This window comes from Microcaecilia unicolor, chromosome 4 (assembly GCF_901765095.1).
Source record: "Microcaecilia unicolor chromosome 4, aMicUni1.1, whole genome shotgun sequence".
Taxonomy (NCBI): domain Eukaryota; kingdom Metazoa; phylum Chordata; class Amphibia; order Gymnophiona; family Siphonopidae; genus Microcaecilia; species Microcaecilia unicolor.
In genome coordinates this window covers 352,233,420-352,246,517 of record NC_044034.1, presented here as the reverse complement: position 1 = coordinate 352,246,517, position 13,098 = coordinate 352,233,420, and the positions used below count along the sequence as shown (strand labels likewise).

Here is a 13,098-nt window from a genome sequence, read left to right as displayed (position 1 = left end):
TCCCTCTGGTGGTCATCTTTTCAGTTCAGGCACCTTTTTGATGCTTGGTCATGAACAAAAATGGACCAAGTAAAGTCGGCGAAATGCTCATCAGGGACGCCCTTCTTTTTTCCATTATCGGCCGAGCATGCCCATCTGTTAACCATGCCCCAGTCCCGCCTTCTGTACACTGCCAACCCGCCCCCTTGAACTTTGGTCATCCCTGCAACAGAAAGCAGTTGAGGACGCCCAAAATCGGCTTTCGATTATGCCGATTTGGGCGACCTTAGGAGAAGGACGCCCATCTCCCGATTTGTGTCAGAAGATGGGCGCCCTTCTCCTTCGAAAATAAGCAGGATAGGCACCTACAGGCACCCAATGTGCATCAATTTGGAGTTATTGCCCAGCTACCACGAGGCCCGGGCAGTAATTTCATTTTTTACACACATCTGCTATGCGCACTGGAAAATAATTTTTATTTTCATGCGCACGGTGGAAACTGGGCGGTAATCATCATTCTACATGCGTAGACGATTACCACTAAGTCAATGGCTGGTGGTAAGGTCTCAGACCCAAAATGGACGCGCATCAATTTTTATTTTGCAACGTCCTTTTTCAGCAAAAATCTTTAAAAGGCCTCTTTTACAGGCATGCTGAAAAATGGATCTGCGTGCGCCCAAGATTCGTGCCTACACTAGTGCAGCCCATTTTTCAGCGCACCTTAGTAAAAGGACCCCTTAACCCTCATTTCCCCAGGTACAAATAAGTACCTATATATACTATATAAACCGCTTTGAATGTAGTTGCAAAAACCACAGAAAGGCAGTATATCAAGTCCCATTCCCTTTCCCTTACCACACTGACAGTCACTAGCGTGGCTTTGTAAAAGGGGTGTTTAGTCTTTTGTTTATTCAAACATAAAAAATGTTTAGTTGTCCAGTTATCAATATAGGAAATATAATTTTTAATATTACTCAAAGTGCTATCTAAAGTCTCCCTCAATGGACAGAGAAGGAATATATCATCTGCATATGATAATATTGTAATTCATTCCTCAGAAAAAAAATTGCCCAAGGAACTGAGATAAACATTAAAAAGTGAGGCAGAAAGTGGGGAGCCCTGAGGCACCCCACAACAAGGACTCCAATTAGATGATCTCTCCATATGTCCCTTAACACTATATGACATACTTTTAAGGAATTTTTCAAACCAAAGTAACACAGTCCCTGACGTACCTAATTCAGATAATTTGAACAATAAAGAATGTTTAATAGCACCAAATGTAAAGATGCAGGGGTTGCTTTCAAAAAGTTGGTCTTTACCAGCAGGTATGCCCCAGGGATCTCCCCTATCACCAGTTTTGTTTAATGTTCTTATATCTTATTTGGGTAAATGTTTAGAAAAGGAAGGTTATTCTTTCTATATTTATGCAGATGATATAACGATAATTTTTCCTATTATGACAGATTTTAAAGATGCACATAACGTGGGGGGGCATTTTTGAATGGGGACGCCCATCTCTAAGGACGTCCATCTCTGAGGATGTCCCCGCAAAAGGGTGGGGCATCCCGTATTATCGAAACAAAATGGGTGTCCATCTTTCATTTCGATAATACGGTCAGGGATGCCCAAATCTCAACATGATGGTCGACCTAAGAGATGGTCGACCTAAATGTTGAGATGGTCGACCTTAGAGATGGTCGTCACCTGTTTTCGGCCATAATGGAAACCGAGGACGCCCATCTCAAAAACGACCAAATCCAAGCCCTTTGGTCATGGGAGGAGCCAGCATTCGTAGTGCACTGGTCACATGCCAGGACCAGTACACTGGTCCCCCTCACATGCCCTAGGGGGCACTGCAGTGGACTTCATAAATTGCTTCCATGGTGCATAGCTCCCTTATCTTGGGTGCTGAGCCCCCCAAAACCCACCACCCACAACTGTACAACACTACCATAGCCCTTAAAGGGTAAAGGGGGGCACCTAGATGTGGGTACAGTGGGTTTCAGAGGGCTCACATTTACCAGCACAAGTATAACAGGTGGGGGGGTGATGGGCCTGGGTCCGCCTGCCTGCAGTGCACTGCAGTATCCACTAAAAACTGCTCCAGGGACCTGCATACTGCTGTTATGGAGCTGGGTATGACATTTGAGGCTGGCATAGAGGCTGGGAAAAAATGTTTTTAAATGGTTTTTTTGGGTGCGAGGGGGTTGGTGACCACTGGGGGAGTAATGGAAGGTGATCCCCAATTCCCTCCGGTGGTCATCTGGTCAGTTTGGGCACCTTTTCGAGTCCTGGTCATGAAAAAAATTGGACCAAGTAAAGTCAGCCAAATGCTCGTCAGGGGTGCCCTTCTTTTTTCCATTATCAGCCGAGGACGCCCATCTCTTAACCACGCCCCTGTCCCACCTTTGGTACACTGCCGACATGCCCCCGTGAACTTTGGTCATCCCCGCAACGGAAAGCAGTTGAGGACGCCCAAAATCGGCTTTCGATTATGCCGATTTGGGCGATCTTGAGAGAAGGACTCCCATCTCCCGATTTGTGTCGGAAGATGGGCGTCCTTCTCTTTCGATTATGCTGCTGATTATCTCTCACTGTTTCACAATCATTACTGACTGGATGGCTTCTCATTATCTTAAATTAAATAAAGAAAAAACTAAATTTTTGTTTGTTGGGGACTAAGCAGAATTCAAATATGGATTTAAAGTTTAGTATTGATAGTGAAACCTGTTCATTAGACCATTCACTTAAAATCTTGGGTGCTGCTGTGTTGGATGAGAAATTAATCATGAATAATCAGGTTAATTCGTTAGTAAGAAGGTCTTTTTATGTGATGAGAAAACTGACAAGCATTAGAAAATAGTTATCAGAAGATTTGTTTAGATTGGTAGTACAGTTGCTTATTCTTAGTAAATTGGACTATTGCAACATTGTATACTTGGGTTTGTCGAAACATACTTTTAGAAAAATCCAAACCATTCAAAACATTGCTGTTCATCTAATTTTTTTCTCTTAAAAAATCTGACCATATTACTCCATTCTTCATTAAGTTGCACTGGCTTCCAGTAGAGGCTAGGGTGCTGTTTAAATTGGGGTGCTTATTATACAAGATTGTCTGCAGTTTAAGCCCTCTGTACATGCTTTCTTAAGTACAAATTCAGTTTTACAATACAATATTTGTAGTCTGTCTTTTTTCTCTTTCCCTAGTCCTCAGGGAATTACTTCTAAGAAATTGTTTACATGCTTGTTTTCATATCAGGCTACTATAGGGCCTATCTCTTCTCCTTTTTAAAGACGCTTTTCTAGTTATGCTACTTTTAAGAAAGATTTAAAGACATTATTGTTTTATAAATATGTATTAGGGAAGTAGAGTGTAATGTATATTGCTATATTAGGATTCTTATAGATTTGGATAATTCTGTTTATGATTTTAATTGAACTATTATTACATCCTAAATTTTCTTCTTTAATCTAGTATCTTTGTTGTAACCTGCTTTGAACTATTTTATTAGTATTAGCAGGCTATAAATAAGCTAACTGCAACTGTATATGCAGGAGTGCACATTTGTCAACTCATACAGTAGGAGCAGACATTTTGCAAATATGTACAAAAAAGAAAGACATCAGCTCAGCAGCTTCCATGAAGAAGTGTCAGCACTTATATGTGAAAGTGGCAATTTTGCAACTTCCATGTACAAGTGCAACACTTCAGTAGTGGGGTCCATATAAGGGCCAGTAATTAGCTACCAAAGCCACAATTTATTTTTTAATTTGAAAGCAGAAATACAAAACAGGGCATTAAGGAGAATTACTCCCTTAATCCTTCATATAAAGCCTTGGCCAAAACTTTTTTACATTTATTTTTTTAATTTACAGCACTTATACCCCACACTTTCCCGTCGCCGGCAGGCTCAATGTGGCTTACAACATTTAAGTAACAAACAGGCAATAAATGGAAAGGGATAAGTGGGGCAGAAAAGTAAAGGGATAGGAAAAAAGTAGGTAAGTCCACAAGATCACTAGAAGGGTCAGAGTCCAGAAGTCAGTGAGGCAAGACAGGATCTTTAGGGTAAGCTTGCCCAAATAAGTAGGTCTTGAGAGACTTCCTGAAAGTCAGATGATCTTGAACCGTTTTTACTGATTTAGGTAATGCATTCCACAAATGAGTACTGACATAGGAAAAGGTGGAAGCATATGTGGTTTTATACTTGAGTCCAGAACACGCAGGGTAATGGAGGTTTAAGTAAGAACATACATAGTAACATTTAACATAGTAGATGACGGCAGAAAAAGACCTGCATGGTCCATCCAGTCTGCCCAACAAGATAAACTCATATGTGTATACCTTACCTTGATTTGTACCTGCCTTTTTCAGGGCACAGACCGTACAAGTCTGCCCAGCAGTATTTCCCGCCTCCCAACCACCAGTCCCGCCTCCCATCACCGGCTCTGGCACAGACCGTATAAGTCTGCCCTCTACTATCCTCGCCTCCCAACCACCAACCTCTCTTCCCCCACCTGCTCCGCCACCCAATTTCAGCTAAGCTTCTGAGGATCCCTTCCTACTGCATAGGATTCCTTTATGCATATCCCACGCATTTTTGAATTCCGTTACCGTTTTCATCTCCACCACCTCCCGCGGGAGGGCATTCCAAGCATCCACCACCCTCTCCGTGAAAAAATACTTCCTGACATCTTTTTTGAGTCTGCCCCCCTTCAATCTCATTTCATGGCCTCTCGTTCTACCGCCTTCCCATCTCCGGAAAAGATTTGTTTGCGGATTAATACCTTTCAAGTATTTGAATGTCTGTATCATATCACCCCTGTTCCTCCTTTCCTCCAGGGTATACATGTTCAGGTCAGCAAGTCTCTGCTCATACGTCTTGGAACGCAAATCCCATACCATTCTCGTAGCTTTTCTTTGAACCGCTTCCATTTTTTTAACATCCTTCACAAGGTACGGCCTCCAAAACTGAACACAATACTCCAGGTGGGGCCTCACCAACGACTTGTACAGAGGCATCAACACTTCCTTTCTTCTGCTGATGGGGACCAGAAATGGTAGTCTGATCAAAGAATTTTCAATTGATTTAACTTTTAAAATTGTCTTAGAATATAACTTTCCTCTTGTGATATAAATCTAAATATTCCCACTAATTCTAGCAGTTTCAGCAGAGTAAAATGTAACTTTGGAGTCTCAATTGAATGCAATGCTGTTTAAACAGCCTCTCCTCTCTCTTTATCAATCAGAGCTTGGCAGGAAAAGAAAGAAAGAAAGAAAGAAAGAAAGAAAGAAAGAAAGAAAGAAAGAAAGAAAGAAAGAAAGAAAGAAAGAAAGAAAAGGTTTCACAGGGCAAATTAATTAATTAAGCAATAAGAATTAAATTAAAGAGAATATCAGGTATCTCACCTATAGCCAGAAAGTTGAGAAGTTTGGAATTTAAAGGTCAGAATTTACTTTACTGTGCAGGAGTTTGGATTCAGGGGTCCAATACCTGGAAAGTTACAAACACAATAAGAACGAGCAGTACTAAGTGAATTTCTTGGTGGTAGGTTGACAAGGGCATCCATATATGTTGGGGCTGCTCCATAGAGGATCTTATGGACTAGGGTACAAATTTTAAAAGTTATACGCTCCTGTACAGGAAGCCAGTGTAGCTTCTCACGAAATGGTCTGGAACAGGTGAACTTTGACGCTCCATAGATAAGTCGAGCTGCTGTGTTTTGGGCAGTTTGTAGCTTTTTGAGAAGCATGCTTGTGCACCCTGCGTATATGCCATTGCAGTAATCAAGTCGGCTCAAGACTAACGATCTGACTAAATTGCAAAATACTCCTCTTGGGAAATAAGGCTTCAATCGTTTTAGCTTCCAGAGAGAGAAGAATGCTTTCTTGGTGGTTGAGGCGGTATGATCCAGTAGTGTTAAGTTCTGGTCCACAATAACACCTAGTATATGTAGACTCTCAGAGCTGGGCAAGGTAAGGCCTGGAACGTGTAAGGTAGCGGGTCTGAATTTGTTAAAGGGAGAGGTAAGAATAAGGCAATGAGGTTTTTCTGTGTTATGCTTTAATTTGAAGGAATAAGCCCAAGTGAGCATGGTGTTTATCCCATGGCTGATTTCATTAGTGATGTCGGTGAAGTTTGTCCGAAAAGGGATGTAAATAGTGACATCATCTGCATAGATAAATGTGTGAAGTCCAAGCTTTGAAAGGGCTATGGCCAGGGGAATCAGCATTACGTTGGAGAGTAGGGGAAAGCGGCGAGCCTTGGGGCACACCACTGACCTGGTGCCACGGAGAGGATAACCATGAGTTGGACTTCACTTGGTAGGTCCTGGTGGTTAAGAAACTGTTCAGCCAGGCTAGAGCATGCCCACTGACACCAAAATAGTCGAGGAGTCTTAACAGGATGGCGTGGTCCACCATGTCAAAAGCACTTGACAAGTCAAATTGTAGTAAAAGAATGCTTTTCCCTAATGCTATTTCTTGCTTGAAGTTTGATAGAAGCATGACGAGCACAGTTTCAGTGCTGTGAAGGGTATGAAATCCCGACTGCGATTCATTGAATATAGAGAACCTATCCAGATACTCAGTGAGCTGTTTGTTCACCATGCTCTCCATTAACTTTACAAATAACGGTATTGATGCAATGGGGCGATAGTTAGTTAGATCGGTACTATCTTTTTTGGCATCTTTTGGAATTGGGGTGAGTAATATGTTTCCACGGGTCACAGGGAAGAATCCGTTGCCTAGCATGAAATTTAAATGCTTTGTTAGGTCAGCAACGTGCCTCTGAACTGGTGGAAAACCCGATGGTGAAATTTGTTTTAACATACATGTATCCCTATAGTAAGATGGGAAATATACATATACATTTTTAACCCCTCCAAACCACATCCCTTGAAATCTCTGCATCCTGAGAATCTATATGTGTAAATAGTAGCTTTTGGAATCGTCATTTACATGTGTGTGATCTACATGTGAAAATGCATTTCTTTACACATTTAGATGCTTCTAAAATGGCCTCCTTATTCTTAATGCATATGGTATATGTCATAACAGAATGGAACACATGTTATCTGAAAGAATAAATTGAGGTAACACCTAATCAGCATCGGTTTTATACTTTATGAAGACATTGTACCATATTTCCCTTGCCATCCACTCTGTGCTTAATTTTCTCTTAGTGCCCTAAACTATTGCTTGTTTTCCCTTCCAGGTCATGGGTTATATGGGACTTTTGAAATGGTGTCCTCCTGGAGGAAAACAAGAGAAGATCAGCATGTGAAAGAGAGAACCGCAGCTGTGTACGCAGATTCCATGATCTCTTTTTCCCTTACCACTGCCATGTATCTGGTAACTTTTGGGATAGGTGCCAGCCCCTTCACTAACATAGAAGCAACAAGGATTTTCTGCCGCAATTGCTGTATAGCGATTTTCTTCAACTACCTCTACACACTTTCCTTTTATGGATCCAGCCTGGTGTTTACTGGTTACATTGAGAACAATTACCGGCACAGTATCTTCTGCAAAAAGGTGCCAAAGCCTGAGATATTGCAAGAGAAGCCGACATGGTATAAATTCCTTATGACAGCCAAGTTCAGTGAAGATACTGACACAGAAGAGACTAACTCTTATGAAAGTCATCTTTTCCTTTGTTTCCTCAAGCGCTACTACTGTGACTGGATAACAAACACGTATGTCAAGCCTTTTGTAGTTCTCTTTTACTTAGTATATGTTTCATTTGCCTTAATGGGCTACTTGCAGGTCAACGAAGGGTCAGACCTCAGTAACATTGTAGCAACCGAGACACGAACCATTACATACACAACTGCACAGCAAAAGTATTTTAGTAACTATAGTCCAGTCATTGGCTTTTACATCTATGAGTCTATAGAGTACTGGAACACAAGTGTTCAGGAAGACGTGCTACAGTACACCAAGGGGTTTGTGAGAATATCATGGTTTGAAAGCTATTTGAATTACCTTAGAAAGCTTAATATGTCCACTGGACTGCCCAAAAAAAACTTTACTGATATCTTAAGGTATTCTTTCTTGAAAATACCACAGTACTCTCATTTCTCAGAGGACATTATCATTCCCAAGAAATACAATAATGATGTAGAAGTGGTAGCCTCTAGGATGTTCTTGGTTGCTAAGACAATGGATACAAGAAAGGAAGAACTCTATGATCTCTTGGAAACATTAAGGAGATTGTCCCTCACGTCCAAGGTGAAATTCATCATTTTCAACCCATCATTTGTATACATTGATCGGTATGCTTCCTCAGTGGGAGCCCCTCTACAGAACTCCTGCATCAGTGCTTTATTTCTCCTGTTTTTTTCTGCATTTCTTGTGGCAAGCTCTTTAATTAATGTCTGGATCACCCTAACTGTTGCCTCAGTTGAATTTGGGGTCATAGGTTTTATGACTCTGTGGAACGTAGAGCTGGACTGCATTTCTGTTCTGTGTTTAATTTATGGAATAAACTACACAATAGACAACTGTGCACCACTAATATCAACTTTTATTTTGGGAAAAGAATTTTCAAGGACTAAATGGGTAAAAAATGCTCTAGAACTGCATGGGGGAGCTATTTTGCAGAGCTACCTGTGCTATACTGTTGGTCTAATTCCTCTTGCAGCTGTGCCTTCAAATCTGACCCGTACACTGTTCAGGTGCTTGTTTTTAATAGCATTTGTCACATTCTTTCACTGCTTTGCCATTTTACCTGTGATACTGACTTTTTTACCACCCTCCAAGAAAAAGAGGAAAGAAAAAAAGCATCCAGAAAACCGTGAGGAAATTGAATGTGTTGAAATGGTAGACATGGATAGTACCCGAGTTGTTGATCAAATTACAACTGTCTGACAGGTTTTTTTTGTTTGTTTGTTTGTTTGTTTGTTATGTTTCACCCTAGGTCTTACTGAAAGAAAGTCTTCATGAAACAAAGAGAAACATTGGTTGTTAGAATTCTGGGGGAAAACATCATCATGATAGGGAGGACAAAAATCCTACAAATGTCCACCCTCAAAAGCCAAGGGATATTTAAAACTAAGTATTTAATAAAACAAAAAGGAAAGGTGATTTTTAGTCTCTTCAACACCATGTTTTACCGGGCAATCAGTATTCAGTTCTTTCTGTGTTGCAGATGCTAAGAATGGGCACTCAGAAATTTTTTTGTGTGTATGTGTCTGTTCATTTTGGGGGGAGGAGGGAGGTGAAAATGAATGTCATTAAGAGTGCGCACTATGGGGTCCTTTTACCAAGCTGTGCTAAAAAGTGGCTGGCGCTGGTGTCAGCATCTGGGTTTTCTGCAAGCTGCGGCCACTTTTAGTGCAGTAGTAAAATGGCCACCTTGCCATATTTTCTTGTAATGGTCACACACTAATTTCCCCATTAGCATGTGGCCATTACCGCAAGAGCCCTTACTGCCACCTATTTAGGAGGCAGTAAGGGCTCCCACGCTAATTGGGTAGCAGGCGGTAATATACCCCCACTACCTGATTAGCGCAGGCACACCTGCTCTCCGCCCATGAGCACGCCTCCCACACTGGGAAATAAAAAATATAGAGCTGGGGATTAGTGTGCGCTGAGTGAGAAAACTACTGTGGGATGCCGCAGTACCTCCTGCAGTAGTGCCCTTTTCACGTGCGGTAGGCCCACATTAGGCCTACTGTACCTTAGTAAAAGGGCCCCTTTGTGCACAATTAGGGGGAGTATGCACTCTTTCCTGATATTATGCACATGCACAAACCAATATGCATGTATGAACCGTCTTGCATGTGCAGACGTGCATGTACTATCGGGAAAGAATGCACACTATGTGCAAATAGTGCACACTCTTTAAGAAAAATGTGCAGTATGTGCACATAATGCACACTCTTAACGGTGAACACTTGTTTGAAATGACTGCCCATCCTTAGTGCACATTAGCTTTTTTAATTGTGTTTGTTTCAGGTATTTTCATTTCATTCAAAAAAATTTTTTCATTTTATTAAGTTTCATTATTAGCACAAATTGGGGCCTTTTACTGAAGTGCAGTAGAGTTTTACAGGCTAATGGCCAGGCCTCAGTGTTAACTGTTGGGGGTGCTCTCTGTTGAGGTGGTGTTTAATATGAGGAATTAGTGCACTAAGGGGTGTAGATATCAATGTGGACTACCATTAAGACCTTTTATTTTACTACTAATTCATACTATTTAGTGCAGATCCCATTTTATGCAACGAGACCTAGTTACTAATAACTAGGGTCAACAGTAAAATAACACGTCTCAGTTATAGCACACATTGATAACTTCCCTCCTAAGAGTCAAGTCACTGTTTTAACTGCTGATGCAATGACAGCACTCACTCATTCCCAAGTTAACTCCTTAAGATACTTTAGGAAATGACCCCCATTATTTGCAAATAAAATAGGCTAAAACAAACTGAAAAACGTTTTTAAAAAATTCATTGTATTTGGTTCATTTTGTAACAAAGCAAGCCTGTGTCATTGTATTTTTCATTTTCTTTTCAAAATGAGGGGCCCTTTTACTAAGCTGTGCTAAAAAAAAGTGGCCAGTACTATCCCTAGTGTGGGTCTTTCCCGCACGCTGAAGCCACTTTTAGCGCAGTAGTAAAATAGCCAATTTTCCATAATTCCCATTAATGGCTAATTTTCCCATTAGCACATGAGTGCTTACTGACACCTATTTTCTAGGCGGTAAGGACTCATGCGCTAACCACATAATAATCAGTTAGCATGCAGCAATGTAGCTGCACTAACTGATTAGCGCAGTACATGCCTACTCTCTGCCCCCCCCCCAACACGCTCCCACTGCTAAAAAATAAAATCTATGTTTTAGCGCATGAGAAGCGTGCCCCAATCCGAAAACTACCATAGGATGCCTGAGCACGCCCTGCAGTAGTGGTTTTTAACCTGCAGTAAGCATGTGTTAGTGCTTACCGCAACTTAATAAAAGTGCCCCTGAATGTGCATCCCTAAGAGATACTGATGTTACTGTGGTTGAGCCCAAGCAGCTACTGGTGTTACTGTTGTTGAGCCCAAGGTCAACTGTCAAGGTTGAAATAGCACTAAGAGGGTAATTCTATAAAGTAAGGGCTAACATTTACATGTGTTACATGTGTAAATGTTAATACCAGCATATATGCACATATGTACTGAATATGAACCTATCTTACATAGTGCATATTTGGCAGATGGGTGTACACATGGGTGGAATCTAGGCAGGGTGTGGGCAGGTCTCACATGCACATAACTTATAGAATACTATGAGTTACATGTGTTTCTCTGGCATTAAGGGGCACACACCTACCCCAGTTCTATGGCTGGCATAAGTACATGTGCCTAAGTGCATATGCGTGTATATGGCCCGTTATGCTATTATTCTATAATGGAAAGTAGGCATATTTAGGTACCTTCTAGGCATCTATATATAGGTGCACATTTATAGAAATGTCCTCTAAGGGTCTGATTCTGCATCCATAGAAAAAAAAAGCTTTGTGAATCAGTCCCTAAGGGGGTACGGGGTAATTCTATAAAAAGCTGCTTAGATTTAGGTGGCAAGAATGCACATAAATGCCAGTATTCTAGTTATATATTATGTATGTTGATATATACACATGTAGCTATATGCTGTTCTGTAAGTACATGCCAATATTCGATGCCAAATACTTTGCATGTAGACGTTCACATGGGCAGACTCTGGGCAGAGTACAAACAGGGTGCCCGCTTACACAATTGCATTAAAAAAGTACTATAATGTACACATGTTCTTTAACTATCTAGGTGCATGCATTTACACCAGCTCTACAGCTGGTGTTAATTATTGTGGCTACAATACAGGCACCTACTTTTCTTTATACAATAGATTCCAAATAGGTGTGTTCTTGGCGCCTAAAAATAGGTCCCTCTTTCTAGAGTTACCATCTTAGTGTTCACTCATAAAAAGTTTTACAAACTGTCTGCAAAGCAATAACTCAAGTGAATGAGTCAGCTACAACCAGCCTTAGCCATAACATCTAGCTTTTCTTTTTCAACTTGAAAAGTTTATGCAACTTTATATAACTTTAAAAAAAACCTGGTGTCAGAAAGCTGTGTATTTTCAAACTGCAAGTCATTTAGAGGTTCATTTTCAAAGCACATAGACTTACAAAGTTACATAGGTTGCATAGTTTACTTTGTAAGTCTGTATGTTTTGAAAATGAGCACCACTTATCAAATAAACCGATTTCTTTCTCAAAACATATGGAGCTAGTTCTTATATCTCTTTTAATTTAGTAGATCAATTTTCTTGCTTAACACCAGAGTTACCAATTAATGTGAAGTCCTTGCTATACTACAAGAAAACCACAAATCCCAATATCAATTTAGGACCCAATATTCAAGGCTGCGCTCCTAAATTTGGGTCCCTAAATTAGGTACCTAAATTTGCCCTCCCCTCTATATCCTCCAGCTTAAGTCAAAACCATGAGCCTAAAAAGGCAGTTCTATAAGGTGTGTCTAACCTTAGGCACCAATCACACACACTCATTTAGGGTCCCTTTTACAGAACGGCAGTAAGCCCAATGTTGTTCACCGCTTGCTCTTTCAGGACTGCCGCAGGCCCAACGTGGCCCTGGCAGTCAGGGCCGTGCCAACACAGTAAGCAGGGTAAGCACGGCAGGGGGACGCCGTCCTCTGGGGGGCGCCGCCGCACCATGCTTACCTCGCCCTCCCGCTCCCATTGCCCAACTGCCCGCCCTCTTCTCTCCCGCAAGATCCCTTTCCTTTTTTCTCTCCTTTTAAATTTACCTCCGTCCGGCAGTGCAACGTCAGTGAAGGAGGCGGCGCTCCCGACGTGTCTAGCCTTCCCATCGCTCAGTGTTCCGCCTTCTTCTGACATCAAGGAAATGACATCAGAAGAAGGCGGGACACTGAGCGAAGGGAAGGCTAGACATGTTGGGAGCGCCACCTCCTTCACTGACGCTGTGCCTGCGCTGCCGGATGAAGGTAAATTTAAAAGAAAAAAAAGGAAAGGGGGGGAGAAGAGGGCGGGCAGTTGGGACATGGGAGCGGGAGGGCAGGGGAGAGAGGAGCATGGATGCGAAGGCAGGGTTCATGGAAGGGAGAGAGGG

General features: G+C 41.6%; 1 protein-coding gene across 1 annotated transcript in view; it reads left to right on the top strand.

Annotated features, from left to right (window-relative positions):
* Window positions 1-8,851, top strand: part of PTCHD1 (patched domain containing 1) — a 201,405-nt gene extending 192,554 nt beyond the window's left edge. Inside the window, exon 3 of the mRNA XM_030199691.1 lies at window positions 7,200-8,851. Within this exon, the coding sequence (XP_030055551.1) occupies window positions 7,200-8,851 (1,652 nt within the window). The remainder of the gene's footprint in view (window positions 1-7,199) is intronic.
* Window positions 8,852-13,098: the final 4,247 nt, after the last annotated feature.